General features: G+C 41.1%; 1 protein-coding gene across 1 annotated transcript in view; it reads left to right on the top strand.

Annotated features, from left to right (window-relative positions):
- Nucleotides 1–2,190: 2,190 nt before the first annotated feature.
- The window catches only part of lrp2b (low density lipoprotein receptor-related protein 2b), a 37,905-nt gene continuing 18,756 nt past the window's right edge, over nucleotides 2,191–21,339 (top strand). Inside the window, exons 1-39 of the mRNA XM_069691680.1 lie at nucleotides 2,191–2,257; nucleotides 3,220–3,330; nucleotides 4,764–4,886; nucleotides 5,321–5,437; nucleotides 5,583–5,693; nucleotides 6,165–6,281; nucleotides 6,394–6,510; nucleotides 6,765–6,908; nucleotides 7,420–7,536; nucleotides 7,727–7,855; nucleotides 8,151–8,320; nucleotides 8,484–8,707; nucleotides 8,902–9,108; nucleotides 9,210–9,412; nucleotides 9,586–9,726; nucleotides 9,944–10,153; nucleotides 10,339–10,531; nucleotides 10,789–10,914; nucleotides 11,008–11,138; nucleotides 11,584–11,721; nucleotides 11,915–12,190; nucleotides 12,281–12,523; nucleotides 12,631–12,753; nucleotides 12,866–12,982; nucleotides 13,102–13,479; nucleotides 13,693–13,941; nucleotides 14,250–14,458; nucleotides 14,605–14,789; nucleotides 14,894–15,122; nucleotides 15,450–15,627; nucleotides 15,812–15,943; nucleotides 16,176–16,342; nucleotides 16,669–16,812; nucleotides 17,661–17,770; nucleotides 18,039–18,216; nucleotides 18,486–18,699; nucleotides 19,725–19,961; nucleotides 20,078–20,269; nucleotides 20,441–20,913. Coding sequence (XP_069547781.1) covers nucleotides 2,191–2,257; nucleotides 3,220–3,330; nucleotides 4,764–4,886; nucleotides 5,321–5,437; nucleotides 5,583–5,693; nucleotides 6,165–6,281; nucleotides 6,394–6,510; nucleotides 6,765–6,908; nucleotides 7,420–7,536; nucleotides 7,727–7,855; nucleotides 8,151–8,320; nucleotides 8,484–8,707; nucleotides 8,902–9,108; nucleotides 9,210–9,412; nucleotides 9,586–9,726; nucleotides 9,944–10,153; nucleotides 10,339–10,531; nucleotides 10,789–10,914; nucleotides 11,008–11,138; nucleotides 11,584–11,721; nucleotides 11,915–12,190; nucleotides 12,281–12,523; nucleotides 12,631–12,753; nucleotides 12,866–12,982; nucleotides 13,102–13,479; nucleotides 13,693–13,941; nucleotides 14,250–14,458; nucleotides 14,605–14,789; nucleotides 14,894–15,122; nucleotides 15,450–15,627; nucleotides 15,812–15,943; nucleotides 16,176–16,342; nucleotides 16,669–16,812; nucleotides 17,661–17,770; nucleotides 18,039–18,216; nucleotides 18,486–18,699; nucleotides 19,725–19,961; nucleotides 20,078–20,269; nucleotides 20,441–20,913 — 6,930 coding nt within the window. The remainder of the gene's footprint in view (nucleotides 2,258–3,219; nucleotides 3,331–4,763; nucleotides 4,887–5,320; nucleotides 5,438–5,582; nucleotides 5,694–6,164; nucleotides 6,282–6,393; nucleotides 6,511–6,764; nucleotides 6,909–7,419; nucleotides 7,537–7,726; nucleotides 7,856–8,150; nucleotides 8,321–8,483; nucleotides 8,708–8,901; nucleotides 9,109–9,209; nucleotides 9,413–9,585; nucleotides 9,727–9,943; nucleotides 10,154–10,338; nucleotides 10,532–10,788; nucleotides 10,915–11,007; nucleotides 11,139–11,583; nucleotides 11,722–11,914; nucleotides 12,191–12,280; nucleotides 12,524–12,630; nucleotides 12,754–12,865; nucleotides 12,983–13,101; nucleotides 13,480–13,692; nucleotides 13,942–14,249; nucleotides 14,459–14,604; nucleotides 14,790–14,893; nucleotides 15,123–15,449; nucleotides 15,628–15,811; nucleotides 15,944–16,175; nucleotides 16,343–16,668; nucleotides 16,813–17,660; nucleotides 17,771–18,038; nucleotides 18,217–18,485; nucleotides 18,700–19,724; nucleotides 19,962–20,077; nucleotides 20,270–20,440; nucleotides 20,914–21,339) is intronic.

Here is a 21,339-nt window from a genome sequence, read left to right as displayed (position 1 = left end):
TGAAATAATTGGACGTTCCACGACATATGAGTTTTCATGGATTCTCCCACAAAGGAAAATAATAACTGAGAAGGCAGGTTGCTGGTTCTTGTGTTGTGTCTTTTAACAAGGAGTTTGCGGATGGTTGTAGTACCGTAACAATCAAATAATTTTTACCCTGATACTTTTGTTTTACACACATGCGAAACGCAATGCAATAATTTTATAAAATTCATTCATCTTTTTTAATGAGCACCTTCTGTGTAGAGTTATGATTTCTATTGTTATTAATAACTGCTTCTGTCAAGGGAAATATGTTAATCTTTACTCTGTGCTGATTCCAGTGTGTACTGCTGCTATTATCTTCTTGTACCACCAGAGGACACTAAAGTTTTACAGACAAATATTTTTAAAGCAATTGTGCATGTGATGAAGACGGTTAACAAACCATACAGTGTTTTATTTATTTAATCTTTATTTGTAAAGGGACAAACATGAACCAATGTCTCTGAGATGACCCTGTAAAATACATTAAATTTAACAACATAGAACACAAACTCAACAATAAATACAAGCATTAAAAACTCTAAACGCAGTGCAATGCACAAGACACAAATTACAATACAATAAAAGCACCATAAAACAACATCATTCATGATTACATGACTGAACCCTCTTTAAAAACTTCTCCTATTCAGGATCCAGTGTACAGCTTCCTGTCAAAAACTGTAATTGCTCGATTGCATATCACAAGCGACTTGGTTGTTGTTGATGCTTCTTCTGTCTCTTCAGCAGGTTACACAGTAACTTAACTGTGAAAAGATCAAACCGTTTCTGAGAAGGTCAAATGTGTGCAAGTTTCATTTTGCAACCTTGCTCACTATTTTCATGTGCTTCTCAAATTTTAGGTGGGAATCAAACTATCTAAGACACAGATATTTTACCGGCTCAATACATTGTCCATTAATGTTTAGCTTCAAGTGATTAGCTCCTATTGAGGTCCGAGCCTTGGAAGAAAAGGAGGGACAGTTTTTTCATGTTGATTGTGGGACATTGGTTTTTAAACCATTGCGCTATGGTCTATAAATTATATGACAGCTGTGTGGAAACTAACAAAGTAGTTTTTACAGATACAATAATAACTGTATCATCTGCATATATCAGAAAACCTGCTCCAAGACGTGATTGTGGTAAATCCTTCATATACAGTATAAACTGAATAGAAGTGGACCAAGAACGCACCACTTCGAGCCTTTCACTCACATTCGCTATTAGTCAGTGGACATTCATCAAGCTGGAGCTCTATTTGCGCTGGAAGAACACTGACCACTTCTTGTTTCAGCCACAAAGCAATACTCCTTTGTGCTATAAACCAATTGAGCGGGATGGCTGTGACAAGGTCGTACGCTGTAAAATACAATAAGGAAACCAACGGAAGCTGACCATCGTCAGTATGATTGACTGTAAATATGATAGCATCTCAATAATTTGACAAAACATGCAACATACTGCATCTTTAGGTTAATGACAGTTGTTGTTTTTTTTATTCTTCGCTTAAACCAAAAATTCATATATATAATATTAAATATCCCTCTGCATGAATTAAATTGAAAAACTACTCTACACATACATGTTTGGCTGCGCACAATGCAAAGTGTGTACATTTATAAAAGCACTATCATCAATATCTATTGCAAATTCGAGTATAGTGTACAATGTATATGATTTATCAGAATCAGACCTAAAAAAAACAAACAGTCTGGTTTTAATTGGCTTATAAGGTAAACAATAAACAGATTTGTACTAAAATATACAGATGTAATGATATTTAGTATGTGGATGCAGAAATATACTATTTTCAAATACATCAAAGTGTATATTCTCTCCGGTTTCAGCTATATACAGGGTTACCTTCTTGCCACATTGTTATGGAAATGTGAGGAGTTACTTTTTCTTGCTGATGTAGACAACATACCAACACGTAAAAGTTAATCTTAGATGAAGTTTATGTAAAGCAGCAAGCCATAAAAAGCTGTAACACTCCATGTCACATTACTACTCTGCTGGTTGCACCAGACGTTTTAGTCCTTGAACTCATTCGGGTCAAGAGAGTCAGGGGTGCAGATTTAGCATGTCTGTACACAGTTTGTCAAACTAATACCTGAGCTGTGAAACACAAGAGCACTGGGGAGGAAAACTGAGCATTAAACTATGGGCCTGAGAGGTCTTCATCTTCTGCCTCTTCTACTGCTGTCCCAAGGGATTCAACTTGTTCAAGGTAGGTGCACATTATCCTTTTCATTTCAAAACAATACATAGAAACCAGCATGTTAAAGCAATTAGGGATCAAATGAAAGGAATAAAAGTACTATTGTAAGTGATCACAGCAGGATTTTGGGGATTTTTGCATCATCAAACAGCCAATCTCACCAAAATGAATTACTTCAGGGCTTAAATGTCTCCCTTTTAATGTCATTTCTGAGCTGTATAAAAACTACTCAAATCTAACTGAAGTAGATTGATAGCCACTTTGAGCAAACTATTACGTGAATTAAAATTATGTGAATATTGACATTTTTTTGTTTTTTTAAACTATAAAAATTGTTGACTTTTCAAAGGGTAAGAGGCAGAGGGTAAATTTATATTTTTTTGTAAGCAAAGCAACATTTTATGTAGTTATGATTTTAAAATAAAAAGAGATTTTTAATTATTCAAAGTTGTTTTCTATATTTTAAAACTAATGTAAATTTTTACTAAATAATGAAAAGTTATGAATGCACAACAGAATGCACAACAGATACAAGAACAAAGTACACAGAATGAGTTACCGTGCTAATTCAGACATCAATAATAGGTTTGAAATGACAGTTGCACATCTCCAGGGTCATATGATTGACTGTTTATTCATAGTGAAGAATTAACTATCCTTTAAAGGCCGAATCACATGCTTTAAGGTTCAAATGCCACACACAGAGGAAATAAGAGTAACTATAAATGTCATAAACATAGTAACTCATTTGTCAAGGAAACTATAAAATACCCCTTCTTTTCCCTTAAGTACTTTTAAATTACAATGTGACTGTCACTGAATGCATTTTAAACAGTGCTAAATAATGTAAATGATTGACTTTAACCAAACGTGTGCAGGTCAAGCTCAAACAAAGCCCATTTAACTTGTCTGTTAAAACCAGTAAATGTATGGTATTCAAACTAATGTTTCTGTTTCTCGGTTTTCTACAGGAAGTTGTGGCAGTAATGAGTTTCAGTGCACCAGTGGACAATGCATTAACATTGCCTGGAGGTGTGATGGAGCTAAAGACTGCACAGATGACTCAGATGAGCTGAACTGCCGTAAGTGTTACAACTAATGACTGGAAAAACATACATTATTATATGAACCCAATGATTTTGATTCTATAAATTCAACACACAATGTATGTGCAATCATTTCTTAACTGGGAAAATACAATAAGAAATAAAAACACAATAAACAGCAGACTAAAGAGTAAGTAGGGAGTCCTCAAACTACAATAATAATAATAATAATAATAACTTTATTTATATAGCACCTTTAAAAACAGAGTTTACAAAGTGCTCTACAGAGAGGCGAAGCATTGTCATACATAACGTCAATACCGGTAAACATTTAAGAAAACAGGAGGCAAAAAAAGACCATACCATTAAGGTAATGAATACAAGAAAACCAAACAAATAACCAAAACGAGCAAATGGAATAGAAAACAAACAAATAAATAAATGAATAAAATAAACCAAGAAAAACAGGGGAACAAAAGAACTGCATAAAAGGACATAAAGGGACAACATCACTTAAAAGCAATTCTATAAAAAAGCCTTATCTCCTCAGGTAGGTAGTTCCAAAGTCGAGGGGCCCTAATGGCAAAAGCACAGTCACCTTTCGATTTAAGTCTCAAACATTAGAGTCAAAACATTACTCCCAAGTTTCTGGCAACAGGTTTTAAATAAGCAGACAGGGGACCAAGTTGACTCAATGAGACTGGTGTTATTGTTTGGGGAATTGAACAATATGACTTCTGATTTTGAGTTATTGAGCTGAAGAAAGTTTTGTGCCATCCAACAGTTAATGTCAGAGAGACAATCTAAGACAGCATCCAGGCTCTTTGGGTCACCAGGGCTCAGCGGAAGGTATATCTGTGTGTCATCTGCATAGCAGTGAAAAGATACATCGTGTCATTGGAGGATTTGGCCGAGTGGAAGCATGTAGATAGAAAATAAAATTGGACCTAAAATTGAACCTTGTGGTACACCACAGGTAATGTGTGTTGTGGAAGACGAGTAATTACCTATGGTGACCGAGTAGGTTCTTTCTAAAAGGTAAGAATAAAACCAGCTAAGTGCAGCGTCCTTGATGCCAACCTAGGTTTTAAGGCGATCGATTAAAATGGTGATCTACGGTGTCAAAAGCTGCACTTAGGTCTAAAAGAATTAAAACTGCAATCTCCCCCCTCTCTGCTGCTAAAAGGAGGTCATTAGTTACCTTGAGGAGGGCAGTTTCTGTGCGATGTAATGCTCTAAAACCAGACTGAAATTTCTCAAAGATGTTGTTATGATTCATAAAAGCTAAGAATTGTGTTGAAACCACTTTTTCTAAAACTTTTGATAAAAATGGGAGTTTAGAAATTGGCCTAAAATTGGAAAAAACAGAAGGATCAAGCTTGGGTTTCTTTAAAAGAGGTTGGACCATAGCATGTTTAAAAATGATTTATGTACAAACATTTTTTTGACTGATTTTTCCCTTGTGGCAGCATCTCCATCGTGTACCTCACAGGAATTTAAGTGTGTGACAAGTGGTGAATGCATCTCGGCGGGATTTGTCTGTGATGGGGAGGAGGACTGCGTTGATGGCTCAGATGAACAAAGAACCTGTGGTATGCAAAATGAATGTTTATTTTCTGTAAAGGAAAAGAGATTCAATTTGTGAATTTTCTTTGGAATGATGTGTGTATTGCCAGAAAACTGGCTTAACATCTAAACATCATTTTCGGGTACATCACAAAGTACCAAAAGATGCCTGTTCATGTGTAGTAGTGAGAATATAACCACTAGGTGGCCACATCAACTCAATAAAAAAAAAAAAAACGTTAGACAAAGTATTTTAGTTGAAAAGAAGTCGGTTTTAGTTAAGGTTTTACTGTAATTTATTTTTGCGGGGGGGGGGGGGGGGCTCAGGTCAGTGTGACAACAAGAATTCTGGACCGATCAATGAAGATGCAATAAAATATTAGCAGGAGTTTACACACTTCACTTTAATCATGAACGACGACAACAATGAACAAAACCCACTCGTACAATCTTGGTTCAGGTGGACGGACCTGCAGCCCAGACCAGTTCACCTGCCAGGAGGGTCAGTGTATCCCGGGCAGCTACAGATGTGACCACGTGAAGGACTGCGTGGACAACTTCGATGAGAACAACTGCAGTAAGACTTCCAAATCCTCCTCCTTCTCCTCCAAAAAAAAAAAAAAAAAAAAGCATCACAGATACGGTCAAATGTCTGTTAGTTCTTATTTTCTGTTTAACAGGAAGCACTTTGTTGGCATTAAAGTCGGTTTGTCTCATTGCAGACTACCCACCCTGCTCTGAGAAGACGTGTGCTAATGGCGCCTGCTACAACAACTCTCAGCACTGCAATGGGCTGCAGGACTGCAGAGACGGTTCTGATGAATCCAATTGCAGTAAGTAGCAAACCTTACCATGTCGCGGTCAACGTTTTAGAGATGCAATAAACGATATTTTCTGTCTGATACACTGAAAACAAATAATCTGGGAGAAACTGACGTCCAAGCGAAATTGAAAATACGTCAGGAAAAAAAGAAGAAAAACAAAGACCTGTCTTTCGCTAAAGTCAAGTGTCGTATGTCTTGGCAGCAAATATTTGTTGTTGTACAGCAACGAGGTGGAACATTTGTCGTTCCTGCTTGACAAAAGAATAATCATAAAAAAAAAAATAATTTTTTTAAAAAAAAACATCCCCCAAACAGGCTATCAAAGTACCATTAAGGACAGTGTAATGTCACTACTGCGTCAACTTCTGTAAGTTTGGACTAATTTCTGTGAAACCAGGAATGTGTAATATCTACTGTAGTGTAGTCAGTGAAAAGTTGTGTCCCAGGGTACGTCACTCAGTCACCGTGTTTCATTTCCAGCAAGTCAACACTGTCCCATCCACCAGTATCAGTGCGCCAATGGCTACTGCGTCCCGCAGTCCTTCGTGTGTGACCACTGGGACGACTGCGGGGATAACAGTGATGAGCAAGGCTGTGGTGAGAGAGAATTACACTGAACGGTCTTTCAGTCCACACTCGTGAGGCTCCTTGATTTGATCATTAAAGATCGGTGCACCCGCTGCTCGTCTAACCCTACTTGTTGTTTTAGTGTACCAGAGCTGCAGCGGCAGTGAGTTCACGTGCGCCAGCGGCCGCTGCATTCCTCAGCGCTGGGTGTGCGACAAGTTCAACGACTGCGGAGACGACAGTGACGAGAGAGGATGCGGTGAGGAAAAAAAAAAAAAAAAGTATTCCTTCAAATGGACTTACAGGAAATTCAATTCAGTTTGAACATCAGGAGTGTAAAATTGCCCTGCTGTAACTGTGAGGATAAACACTTTGCCGAAAGTTGATCACGTAAAGTAATAACTCAATTTCAAAGACATTTGTGGTGGAAGGCTGATGTGAAGGTGAATCTAGATATGTTTGTATTTGGGGTTCACTGGACCTGTGACATGTCTTGTTTTCTGTGGTTTTTAGATAGTAACTCTCGAGACTGTTACCCTGGTGAATGGGGATGCCCGGGCTCCACAGCCTGTGTACCATTTGGACAAGTGTGTGATGGCAAACCTGATTGTCCTGGAGGTACAGATGAGACCAACTCCACAGGACAGCAAACCTGCAGTAAGTCTCTCGTGTGACTTTTTCCACATAGATTGGAGAAATCTGCACACTGAGAATGCTGCTATTTACTCATATTTGCCTTGATTCTTACAGTGTAAATTGGCAGATGAGAGGAATCAAACTGAATTAAATGAAAATAAACTGTATGATATTACGTCTAAGCGAGAGAAATCCGGTCTGATGTAGAATGCTGTACATTTGCAGCTGTTTCATGAGACTGTAAATGTAGGTGCCAGGGTTTTAAACATAGTATATTAGACTCATACATTTTTTTCCCGGAGTCAGCTGCTGAGGCTGTGATACAGTCATAACTTTTGTCTTCCTTATCACTACCTTCACACACACCTGGTTTAAGATTAACTTTTTCCAGGTAATTTTCTGTTGATGATGGCTATAATGCCGGTCACGACATAATGATATCCTGGCAACCTCGAAATGATGAGGAATTCAAAACCTTAAAATGTAACCTGGACTTGACCATGATGTTGACGCGTATGACTTTTACTCACAGGCCTGAATCGGTGCTCCACCTTGAGCTGTGAGTACCTGTGCCACCCATCTCCTCAGGGTGGTGCATGCCACTGCCCGGATGGCTTTACTGTAGCCAATGACAGCCGTTCATGTGTTGGTGAGTGCCCGATATGATAATCAATTTTTTGACAACATAATCAATATTTGTTGCAGCGTTGATTGTGGTGGAGTCTCACGTACAGAAAGCATGAGCAGTTTTGGGGAAACGTTTTAAGCTTCAGTCCTGTCGCCGTATCCTCACCGTAATGGGTACAACATAAAACATGTCTGCTTGTTCTGTCGCTCAGACTATAATGACTGTCAGATCTGGGGGATCTGTGACCAGCTGTGTGAGGATCGTCCGGGGACACACCAGTGCAGCTGTGCTGACGGATACTTCTTGGAGCACGGTTATGTCTGCAAAGCCAACGTGTCAGGTACGGAGAGTGACACATGGCATAGTTGCTTTATATGATATTTATCTGCTGCTGCAGTCTGTGAGGTGTTTAAAAGATCATCCTCACATGGTTCAGCAGACAATAGTGCCGTTTCTGGTGTGTTGCTTATAAATTGACATCATAACTCAAAAGAGCCAAGATTTCTATATTTGCATAGTTCCGTTTTTTTCTAATGCTTAATAAAACAGATGGATCCCTGCATGTTTATTTCGGTTTAAATAATATGTGTGTTTCTTAATTATATCCAGTTTGTCTGGTATTTGTGTTTTCTCAGCTGGATTGCCGCAGCTCATTTTCACTAACGGTGGTGATGTGATGATGGCCGACATACACGGACGGTTCGTCAGAACTCTGGTGCCATCCCAGGGAAAAGGTTTCTCTGTTGGGGTGGCCTACCACTGGCACAGCGACACAGTCTTCTGGAGCGATACATACACCAAAAAGGTGAGTCCGGTTCCTTGTCTGATGACACTATTGATGAAAGCATTTTATCTCCGTCACCTTCATCATAGCTTCTTTACGTGGTTGCAATAAACAAGGTGCGTGCGCATTTCTCAAGGTCACAGGAAGAACCCATTCATTCCAAACCCTTTTATTCTTCTGCCAGGTTTATTCTGCCAACTATGATGGGGGTAACATTAAGGAAGTGCTGACTGCCTCGGTCCACAGTGTGCAGAACCTCGCCGTGGACTGGATCAACTTCAAGCTCTATGTCTTAGAGGTCACGGTGGAGCGCATTGACATGTGCGACTTTGATGGAGAGAATCGGGTGACGCTGGTGACTGAGAACCTGCAGAGTCCTCATGGTCTCGCCCTGGACCCGACAGTGGGGTGGGTTTAAATGCTCGCATGTGGCGTGCCATGTCAGCCATCATAACACGGGCTGGTTTTAATGAGTCGGGACCGAAACTGTGGTGATTCAACACGATTCCGCATGAATTCTGTTACAGACTTTTTTACATCCACATGGCTTTATTTTGCTCACGTAGCATCCCTTTAATTCTTCCCTCTTTTTTTGTTTGCAGCTACATGTTCTTCACAGACATGGGTATTGCCAGTGAGCAAATAAAGCTTGAGCGGGCCTTCATGGATGGCAGTAATCGTGTCGAGCTGGTAAGAAGCGGGCTCGGAATACCAAGAGGAATTACCCTCGATATTGTCACCCGGAGGGTCTACTGGTCTGACAGCCACTTTGACACGGTGGAGACTGTCACATACAGCGGCTTGGACAGGTAAAGGTTGCATTCAAAATGTCTCCTGATCTTCAAATGATCCAGCTGCGTTGTGTTCTCCTTGATGGTCTTTGATGAACTGCATTGTTGTTGCGTTTCAGGAAAATGGTCCTCAATGGTGGAACGCAGGCTCCACATCCTTTTGGAGTTGCTTTGTTTGAAAACCACGTCTTCTTCACCGACTGGACCAAGATGGGCGTAGTTAGAGCCAATCGCTTCAACGGCAGCAACCCGACGCTCCTCTATCGCACCGCCAAGCGACCAGGCCATGTTGTCGTCTCACACCGTGCCCTGCAGCCTGTTGGTAAGGAGACACGCTTTCAACCTGCGACAAATCCGACTGATGTCACATTACTGTTTTCCTTCATTGCCGAGGAAGGAAAAAAAAGTCTCTCAGTCTTCTCTATAATGGCTACAGACTTCAACTGAGAGATGGCAGTGATTTCATGAAATGACCACATCTGTCTTGTCTTGCAGTGATGAACCCCTGTGGTAGACACAACGGTGGCTGTCAGCACATTTGCGTATTAAGTCACCGCACCGACAATGATGGTTTGGGCTTCCGCTGCAAGTGTCGCCATGGTTACGACCTGCACTCTGACCGTCAGACCTGCTTCAGTGAGTTTCGATTGAGTGCAAAAGTTTCCCTAACTCAAGTTCACAGTATTTTTTATGGTCTGTGTGTTTGTCCTTTTAATTAGCTGTAACACACTAAAATAAATTGACAGTATTGTACATATAATTTCTGCAACAACACACAGTAAGAAATGAATGGATTTATGATTCAGTTGTATGAACACTTGCTAGTAACCACTGCCACTCACTCTTTGGACAGAGCTGAAGGACTACTTGTTGGTGGCCACCTCTCTGGCAGTGCGGGGAATCCCACTGAACCTGTCGCTCCAGGAAGATGTCACTCTGCCCCTCCAAGGGTTGGCAACATTTTTCTCTGGCTCTGCAGTGGCGTTTGATGGCAAAGAGGAGGCTGTTTTCTTCAATGACAGGTCCCGAGGGCTCATCTATAAGTCCAACCTCAATGGCACTGGTGAGACTTTATAACGTTCATTTAACCAAGCACCACTAAAAGGGCAATCGGTTGGATGATATGTTATGCAACATTAATTAGTTAAACGTAGCATGTAATCATAATGTTTCAGTTTGTCTTGTAAACCTCTGTCCTTAATCGTATGGGTCACACGTCCTCACAGTATTTTACTTTTGCACTCTCAGTTCAACAGATCTTGACAGGTGACAGAGTGGGAACAGTTGATTCCATGGCCTATGACTGGACCTCCAAAGTTTTGTTTTGGACCACAACCACCTACAAGTCGGTGGTGGCCTTCAGAGTCACAGACAAGTCCAGAAAAGACATTGTTACTGGACTGAGGATCCCAAAGGCGATTGCAGTGCATCCTAGTGCTGGGTGAGTGCTCAGATTTATTAGATGTAGTTAGTATAGAATGGTTTGCTCTGAGCAAAGGCAGAAAGGGAAGTAACCCCAGTTCACACCACACATTACTCCAGGTCAGTAATTTAGATTTATTCTACTTACTGTCTATAGTCAGGTATGCATTTATGCATACAATGACATCAGAGTTAACCAGTTTCATCTTATTTTTCTTTCTGAATGACACTAAACAGTCTGTCCTCATGTTTCTCCAACCAAATGTTGATCCTCAGCTACTTGTTCTGGTCCGACTGGTATCGTCCAGCAGTCATAATGAAGTGCTTCACGGATGGCAGCAATGGAGTTCCTCTGGTCAACACAACACTGGGATGGCCGAATGGACTCGCTGTTGACTATATGTAAGTACAGTGATGACCTGTGTGCGCTACATGATGCTGTGACCCCGGTATTCCTTCGTATTAGGCTGATTACTTGTGGTTTCTCTCGGACAGGATGGACAGGCTGTATTGGGTGGATTCCCTCTTCGATCAGATCGGTCACATTGGCATTGAGGGAGATGACCGACAGACGTTTACCAATATCGGACAGATCACTCAACCCTACTCGCTGACTATTTACTCAGGTTCATTTTCATGGTTTCACCTGAGATATATTACACATATTTACAATAATATATAATGTATGTATGATTTTTTTTCTTTTTTTTCTGCAGCACTGACAAACATAAAAGTCTGTTACGATTATACACGCTCAATATCATAAGCAAGTTTTAAAAATAACAGTACCTTTTCCCAGTACTTACTTAAAGTTTTGAGGTCACTTCATTATCCTGATTAATGGCCTCCATGCCACTTTTAAAATGATTTTTTTTCACATTTACTGCACATTATTGTGCATATTTAACACACACCATAGCACACTTTTCTGTACACTTATTCTAACTGTCCTCAAATTTCTATTGCAACCGCTTTGAACTCATTTATAATACTTTGTGAATGCAGATTTGTTTTTAGTACCTGAACTAGTCTTTTTTACCAAATGCTGAACCAGCTCTTTCTGTTTTGTAGACTACCTGTATGTGGCTGACACAAGGACCAACGCAATATTCGAGTTGAGGAAGAGGGATGGAGGAGGAAGCGTGATGGTCAGACAAGGAATCAACAGCATCATGAATGTCAAGGCCTACACAGCTGACCTGCAGAGCAGTAAGTTCACACACAGCAAGACATTGGAGTCAACAAAGTGTTACCCAGTTTAGACAACTGGATGTGTGAACAGGGCCAAGGGGAAACTGCATTGTTAAACCGCGATGGTCAATGACTGGCAGGATAATAGTTTAGCAGTGAGATGTAACAACGCAGAAACCTCCTCACAGCTTCTTTGTTGTCTCTTCGACAGCCTTCACCAGCCGTTGTAATGTGTTGTCAAATGGACGCTGCAGCCACTTCTGTTTCCCAACACCGCCCTTCAATCGAGTGTGTGGCTGCCCGTACGGCATGAAGCTTCAGACCAATCAGAGGAACTGCGTCAAGGACGACTCTGTTCCCCCACCTGACAACTGCGGTGACTACGCCTTCGAGTGTGATGAAGGACGTTGTACCCCCAACTCCTACCGCTGTGACGGGACTGTGGATTGCGTAGATAAGACTGATGAGGCCAACTGCACGGATACAGGTGAATGTGTGACAAAATGTGTTTGTTTTTATCAAGTGGCAAAAGGAAATAATACTAACGAGCAAACAATTTGATGACTGTCTTCACCAGGAGCGACCTGCTCTCCACGAGCATTCACGTGCAGCAACAAGCACTGCATCCCCTCCTATTGGCGCTGCGATGGCATGGACGACTGCGGAGACAATTCTGATGAAATGAACTGTCCCACTCGTCTCCCTCCTCCCACCTGCGCAGCTGACTACTTCACCTGTGATAACAACAGGTGTGTCTCTAAAATATGGCTGTGTGACGGTGACAATGACTGCGGCGATGGATCGGATGAACACAACTGCAGTAAGTCACTCTATTTTCACACCACTTTTGTATTTTTATGAAATGCTGCACATACAAATGTCATCCTTTAAATCCACTGATAAATGAGCCGTGTCTGTGATTGTCAGATTCAACCATCACTACATGCACTTCTGGATACTTCCTGTGTCCCGAACACCGCTGTATCTACAGCTCCTACGTGTGTGATGGAGACCAGGACTGCTTGGACGGCTCTGATGAGAAAAATTGCGGTGAGAATCTGTAAAGTTTTAGGATACACATTTGCCGTAGCACAATAGAGATTTTTTAATTTTTTTTTTGTTTACTGTTTTTTTTTTTTTTTGTCTTTCTTTCCACTTAAAGAGTTTTCCTGTGGCTCCTATGAGTTTGCCTGTGCCAGCGGGGACCAATGTGTCAGTAAAAGTTATCAATGTGATGGAGTGTTTGACTGCAGGGACCATTCAGATGAACGAGACTGTCGTACGTTAACCACACAGACATGTCAACTGCGCGAATCAGTGATGTTCATGGTTTCACTTTCTGCTGATGGGTTCTTGCAGTTTTAAAAGTAATTTTTCAAATGTCTCCGGCACCTTCAGCCACTCGAGGTCCAGGCCTCTGCCATGACAACGAGTTCCAGTGTCAGAACGACGGTTTCTGCATACCGGACGAGTGGGAGTGTGACGGCCACCCAGACTGTGAGGATGGATCCGATGAACACAACTCGTGCCCGATTGTCACCTGCGGATCCAACTATTTCCAGTGCGCCAACAGGAGATGCATCCCGACAAGCTGGTTGTGTGACGGTGACAACGACTGCCAGGACATGAGCGATGAAGAGAACTGCCCCGCCCCTCCATTCAGTTGTCCCTCCGGACAGTGGCAGTGCCCCAGCGACCAGTTGTGCATCGACCTGGACAAGGTGTGCAACGGCCAGAGGGACTGTCCCAACGGAGCCGATGAGTCACCAATCTGCAGTGAGTTTTCATGTATTGTGTCATATATTTAAGCCTCTGTAAAGAGTATTGAAAATGAAAAATGAAAACGATTACAGCAACATCAATTAGTGCAAACGAAGGACAATTTAATGTACGAGAATAAAAAAAGAAATGTTACCTTACAGTACAAAGTAAAGCCAAGTGCCTAATAAATGTACAAAACTTATTCACTGTCACTATACTTTCATGAAGACCAAGATGACTGTGCTCTGAACAACGGCGACTGCACTGACGGTTGCGTCCAGGGACCGTTTGGGGCCCAGTGCACGTGTCAACCAGGATTTCAGCTCCTCAATGACTCCAAGACCTGTAACGACATCAACGAGTGTCTGATCCCTGGTTTCTGCAGCCAGGAGTGCTTCAACGAGAGAGGAAGTTTCAGGTGCTACTGTTCCGATGGTTACCTCCTTGAGCCTGATGGACGCACCTGCAAAGCTGCAGGTAAGCAACAAGCAGTTCAATATCAATAAAGCTGCATGTAAAAAAATTGTTTCCATACAAAATAAATGAAACCAATAAATTACTTGAATCAAAATCCCTAAATGAAGCTATTACAGGAATTTTAACCAAAGTATAACATAATAAGATAATACAAAGTTATACAGTACAAACAAAGCTGACTACTACTCATTTCCGCAGTTTGCGTGTAATGTTTATATGTGAAATTCTTCTTGGAGCATGAAGCTGTTTACACAAAGACGCTTATGATAAAATGTTGGAAGCAAACATGATATTTTTCTGCCCCTTAGACCCGTCCGCAGCTGTACTTCTGGTTGCCAAGCGTAACCAGATCATCGCCAACCAGATCAACATGAGACCACCTCTGATGCGTCCAGTGATCAGCGGGTCAAGCATTGTGACTGTGGACTTTGACAGCGTGACTTCCAGGATCTACTGGGCTGACGCCTTTCAGAAGAAGATATGGAGTGCCTACCAGAATGGCACCGACAGACGGGAAGTAAGACAAATCTTAGGGCACGTGCATTAAAGCAAGAGAATTTCTCTGGGTAGAAGTTGAACTTTCTTGATGTATAGGAACCCAAACTGTAGCATAAACTGAACTGTGCCATGTTCTCAGTGTTCATTGTGTCTCTCTTGTTGTAGGTGTTCTCCTCTGGTCTGATGGTACCAGAGAGTGTTGCAGTGGACTGGGTGGGTCGGAACCTGTACTGGACCGACTCTGTCATGGAGAACATTGAGGTTTCCACTCTGGACGGTCGCTTTCGGAAGGTCCTCTTAGCCAAAAATGTCACCAGCCCGCGTGGATTGGTTTTAGACCCCCGTGACCAGTAAGGAGACTCTGAACATGGTTTTATTTAGGTGTTTTTTCAGTCTTTAACAAACAGACTTAAGAAATGCTGAATTAACTTTCTATCACTGTCATTCCTCGCAGTACCAACCTGATGTTCTGGTCAGACTGGGGTCAGAACCCGAGGATCGAGAAGGCCAACATGGATGGAGTTGGGAGGCAAGTCATTGTCAGCACTAAGCTCTACTGGCCCAACGGCCTGGCTCTGGACTACACAACACGCAGGGTCTACTTTGCCGACGCTTACCTCAAATATATTGACTACTGTGACTATAATGGCAACAACCGTCATCAGGTCATGGCGAGTGACATGGTAGGTTTAATTTGATCATTTTAAGAGATAAAACTAATTATTATGAATACTAACAAATCATTAAACATTTTTTTATTAAATTATTTCCTACCTCAGAGAGTACTCAGAAGTTAAATGATAGAAATTTAACTGTAAATATAAATATACATTTGGAAAAAGAGGAATATTTCTACCCCTTCCCTCTCATGATTTCCTTTTTAAAAAATACAATTTTGGGGAATTTATTTATTTATTTCACTAGCTCATTTCATTTTGTTTTTCATCTCCTTATTCTCTGTCTTAGTGCATATTTAATCATTCACTTGTTCCCTATTTTCCTCACACCAGGTTCTCCAGCACCCACACGGTATGACCATCTTCGAGGACAACATCTACTGGTCAGAGCGCTACACCAGCAAAGTGATGAGGACGAACAAGTTCCACGGTGGCAACATCACCATTTTGATGAACAATGTGTACCAGCCCATGGGCATAGTCATGAACCATCCCATCAAACAGCCCACAGGTAGCTTCTTAACTAAGAAGAAAAAAAAACCCATCACAACAGACAAATCAACTCTTACTGCATGTACAAACTCCCCTGCAGTGGGTTCACCAAATTATTCATTCAGTGTGATAAAGTTAACATTTTGTTGAAGTGGTGAAATGTCATTTTAAATCTGAAGGTGACACTGTTGTTCTGTATTTAGCCACCAACCCATGCGGAGAACACCTGTGCTCCCAGCTGTGCCTGCTGTCCGGCCTGAGACCCAGGTACTACACCTGCCACTGCCAGTCTGGTTGGAAGCTGGACAACGCTGACAAACGCACCTGCATCAAAGGTTGTTGTTTTTTTGGGGTTTTTTTGTACATCAGCTTAGGTTTTTTTTAAATTTTTTTACAGGCACCAGTGTTCACAGAATTCATCTTAAAATGATTTTTAAATCAGTGTCAGTGAATATAAAATTTCTAGTACTGATGGTGATTTTGTGTCTCTGCTATTAATTATAGTCTCTCTTAACGGCCTGGCAGCCTTTTGTGCAAGTACTCATTTATACATCTGTTCTTTTCCAGACGAAACTCCCTTCCTGATGGTGGTGAGGGATTCTGTGATATTAGGGATTCCTCTGGACCCCACTGACCCTTCCAACAATGCCATGGCCCCGGTGTCTGGCGTCAGCCAGGGTCGGGACATTGACTTTGATGACCAGGAGCAGTTTGTCTACTGGGTGCAGAGCTCTGTGAGTGGAGGTCGTAAACTGAAGCAGAGAAGTGACATTATACATGAATTTCCTGATACAAGGATAATTTTTTATTAAACTGTTAGTACAGGTAATTCATTATATTAAACATAAATCGTATTCCATTTTAAGCTTTTAAAGCATCCCTGAACAAAGGTTTGGCTTTGCAATATGTCATGCTTGAGTTGGTTATATCACAGCTTGTAATGGTGATCTAAATTCACATTTTCTTCAGGTTTTTTTTTGTTTTTGCTTATTACCTGAGTATGTCCAGTCTTTGAAAGGCTTGTTTTGATGCACAACCTGTTATTTTTCTTTGACATTAGGGTTCAATTTGGCAGATAAAAACCAGTGGGACCAACAGATCTGAGTTTGCTCCAGCTGCTTTCATGGGCTCACCGTCCGGTCTGGCTTTTGATTGGATCGGCCGGATAATGTATTACACCAATCCCACTGCCAAAACCATTGAAGTAAGCACCTTTTGGTTATTGATTGTTGAATAGCAACAATACATTGCCAGAACTAGCCTCGGATGATAAGGCAAGATAACATTAAACAACATTAAACAACACTGAACTACATTAAACTACATTAAACAGACACTGGAATTATAATGGGGAACAATTAACACTGATATATATTTACATAAATATATATCATAATATATATATCTATAGATATATATATATAATACAAAATTTCCCCTCGGGGATTAATAAAGTAAATACCTACCTACCTACTGCACATATAGCACATTCAGTCTTAATTACATTCATTACAGTAATTTGTTGGTCAGATTTGATGTATTTTTTAATTGAGTGTATATTCATGTGCATTTCAAACAGTCCTGTGCAAAAACTTTAGGCCCTTTAAATTCATATCCTCCATAATACTACCATAAAAGAGGTCCTAAATTCAGTCTGCAGCATGACAATGATTCCAGACATACAACCATTAAGAACTTCATTGAAAGGCAACGATGACCTGATACAAAGCTCTAATTTTAACATCATGGAGTCAGTCTGGGATCACATGATGAGACAGTCTGAATCCACAGAAGAACTGTGGCAAGTTCTCCAAGATGCTCTGAAACAACCAAGTGTGGAGAATTAGTGCACTTTTAAAGTTAAACAGAGGTCACAACTAATATCCAGTTTTAGATTTCTCTGCTTGCATCTAAACTAAAACATTTGCACAGTACTGTGTTTTACCATGGAGTGTTTTTCATCTAAGTTGCCTTTTTGCCCTGTCTTGTTTATCCCTTAATTTTTGTTTGAGTTTTGTGCAAGTATATCAACAACACTATACATTCACTCAGGTTATCCGTGTAGATGGAACCGAGAATTATAGGAAGACTGTCATCACCTCAACTGGCAAACCAACGGGAACAGGAGAGCCTAATGGAATCGCCCTGGATCCAGGCAGAGGGTAAAGCATCTGTTCATTGAACAAACAACCCTGTAGAATTAACTATCTTTTATGAATTCATTAGCATGGACAAAATAATAAAAGCAACAAATAAGTGTCTGTTTCTGTGCGTGAAATGACTAAATATATTAGATGTTCGTATTCTGTTTTTCTGTGTTTTTGATGGCATATTTTGATATTTGATCCACATTTGAGGACTAACTCATTTGTTCTGCCATATCTAAAAGTTATTCAGCTGTTTCTCATATTAACGCTTTTCCCTCCACAGGAAGTTATTTTGGACAGACAAGGGGTCAGACAACGGAGTTCCTCCAAAGGTTGGCAGCGCAGACATGGATGGAGGAAACCTCAGCAACCTCTACACAGGCAACCTGGCTAACATCGGCTTTATCACTGCCGACATCTCTGCCAGCAAACTGTACTGGGGTGTTTCTGGCTCAGGGGTGGTATGTACAGAATACCTTCTCAACATGTGGACTATGATAGAAAAATGTAGTCAGTTACTTCACATTTTGAGGATTTAAATGTTCAACTGAGATTACTGACCTTTTCATTTGTGAGAAATACTCACTGTCACACTGTCAGTAAGTATTATGAACCTCAGTGATCTGTTGTTATTTTGCTTGTAGTTTTGTTATCGTGTTCAAAAGTTAAGGGTCTTTTGAACTATTTTCACTGAACTCTTCCACTTTGCTCTCCTGCCTTGTTCGCCCAGATCGAGAGCGGCACCATGGATGGCGTAACCCGGGTGACGGTGGTCAGAGGCCTGTCCCATCCATGGGGTCTGACAGTCCACCAGAACTACCTCTACTACACTGACCTGGACTATGAGGTCATCGAGAGGGTGGACAAGAACACTGGGTCCGACATGGTGGTGATGAGGAGCGGCATGTCTGGCCTGCGTGCTCTCAAAGTGCACGCCAGAGACAGTACGTGGATTCAATGTTCTTTTTAATTCAATCCAGAGGTGTCTGTCCTTCAGCTCGTTGCTGTTTTCATCCAGAGTATTACATAAGTGCTGGCAGTGAGTGGGACTTTAGTGTCCTTCTCAAGGACAGCACACAGCAGGATTGAGTACTACTTTTATTTCATCCTCTGAATGTAGCTTTTGTGTCGATAAGGACTTTTACCATTGTGCTATTCTTTGTTTTTAATCACAATAAGTAAATAGTATTCTATTGTTAAAAATAGAGAGATTTTTCTCATGTGATGTTGGTTTTTATCAAAAAGTAACTGGACTTCTGTGGTTTCTTGAACACATTTTGCGTCTTATACAAAAGGCTTTTCTTCACTTCTTTTTGTGTGATTTCATCTTTGTGTTCGGACTACATAGAAAAAAAAATTTCTAAAATTATACTAGTGATAAACTTTATTTATATAGTTTTACTGACAGTTCAAGTTTGTATCGCGATAAGATAAGTCAAAATGGCATCAAAATACAAAAATAAAACCATAAAATGATTTGTTTTTCAAAGGGTCTCTTAATGGCTTTGGGGTTGAGACCGCAACAATGAGCTGGATTTTGCTGTCTCACTTTCTGTCATCTCTCTGCTGTAAAGAAAATATTTACCAAAAATAAATAATTAGTAAGACACGGAGATGTGACAACAAATACTGTCACCTTTTTGTTACAGTGTAGATCCTCGAAAGAAGGGGCAAACAATCATTTCAGGATCTCAGGGAGTGAGATTGAATTATTTGAGCAAATCTTTTGAAAAATAGTCCCAAGATTTATTTAGAAAAAGATGTTCCCTTATTGAAGCTGTAAGTCAGAGATTCTGCACCTCACAAAATATATTCTATGGCGTTTGTCAAATGTTTTTAATGTGAGGAGAAAACTTTTTATTTCTGTTGTTCATTTGAATGTTGTTCCATTGCCCAGTTGCATGACAGTAATATATGTTCATATGATCCAGTACTGCTTACCTCCACCACTCTGTTTCTCCCGCCTCAGACTCAGCAGGGACCACCAACGCCTGCAGCGGCAACAACGGGGGCTGTCCGCATCTCTGTCTGCCCAAACCAAACAGTCAGAAGACCTGTGCCTGCACCACAGGATTTATCCCATCTCAAGACGGCTCTCGCTGTGAGCAGTATGAATCTTACGCCATCATCTCCACTGCAAAGTATATCCGAGGCTTCCACATAAACAGCTTGGACCACTCTGAGGCGATGGTGCCTGTTGGAGGAAGTATGTTGGCTTTGTATTGTTTTGTTTAGCCATTTTTGCAAATAATATAGCTTTTTCATTGACTATAAATACCAACTTTCCACTAACCACAGGAGGCCCCTGTTTTTATTTTTCAGCATCCTACTCCATTAAGGACAAGCTGGACCTCCATATTGAATCCAGCTTTTTATACTGGACTGAGAACGGCACGTCCAGCTTGTACATGGGCATCTTCAGGGCCCAAACGAATGGAGGGCATTACAGCAGTGTCGTCGATATGGGCATTGGAAGAGGAGGCATCCACGGTCTAGCTGTAGACTGGATTGCAGGTATAAAGCCGCTCGGCCATTTAAACATCCTTTCATTCATCCATTGTCTTCACAAAGAAGCTCTGGGAAAATAGCAAACATTAACTAAACTTTTTATGAAAAATGTTCAGCATCAATGATTCATATATATAACCCTTCTCTTCTTTCACATTTCTCCGCTCCCTTTCTAAGGTAACTTGTACTTCACCAATGCGTTTGACAGCGAGACCTTCCTGGAGGTGCTGGCCATCAACACCACCTTCCGAATGGTTCTCCTCAAGTCCTCCTTTGACCGGCCCCGTGACCTGGCAGTCAGCCCCAAGCTTCGCTACCTCTTCTGGACGGATGGTGGCCAAACACCCAAGATTGAACGAGCCCTGCTGGATGGCACAAACCGCACCGTGTTGGCATCAGAGAGCCTGGCGTCTCCTCGTGGCCTCACAGTTGATTACACCAATGACTTCCTCTACTGGACCGATGATGTTCTTGATATGGTCTCCCGCATGGCCGTAGACGGCACACAGAGGCAGATTATCCGCTATGGGAGCCGGTATCCATCTCCAACAGGAATGGCTATATTTGGAAACTACATGCTGTGGGTGGATAAAAAGCTCAGGAAGCTCTTCAAGGCCAGCAAGGACCCAGCCAATACCGACCAGCCTGAGGTGACAGTTAAACACACGCAGTTTTACTGTTCAGGGTGATGCTGTTTGGCCATTTTTCACTGAAATAACTAAATCATGTTTATTACTTACTTCATTTTAGTGGTGAAATATATATTACAAGGATTCTAGTTCATTTTTGTCAAAACTTTCCTCCTGCCACAACCACATTTCAATGAATACTGGAAGCTACTGATTTACTAAAGGTTTGTGTGTGTAAAATCACGTTTAAACTCCATGTCACAAATGTTCAAGCTGATCTACTAACGACGTGCAGTGAGGATTCCCGTCTTTCAAATGTGCAATTTAACACAAGTTGTCCATTTTGTGTGTTTGACAGTTGATGACTCATTTGTTTGTTGACTAATTTAATTGTTTCATCTCTGATCTAATATGCTCATGGCAAAGTGACTTACGTCAAAACCACTG

Source organism: Brachyistius frenatus, unplaced genomic scaffold, assembly GCF_029030835.1.
Source record: "Brachyistius frenatus isolate BFR_SWC_R1_liver_20210118 unplaced genomic scaffold, ASM2903083v1 Contig_11, whole genome shotgun sequence".
Taxonomy (NCBI): domain Eukaryota; kingdom Metazoa; phylum Chordata; class Actinopteri; family Embiotocidae; genus Brachyistius; species Brachyistius frenatus.
Note: the sequence above shows the minus strand (reverse complement) of the source record. Positions and strands in the feature narration are given on the sequence as shown.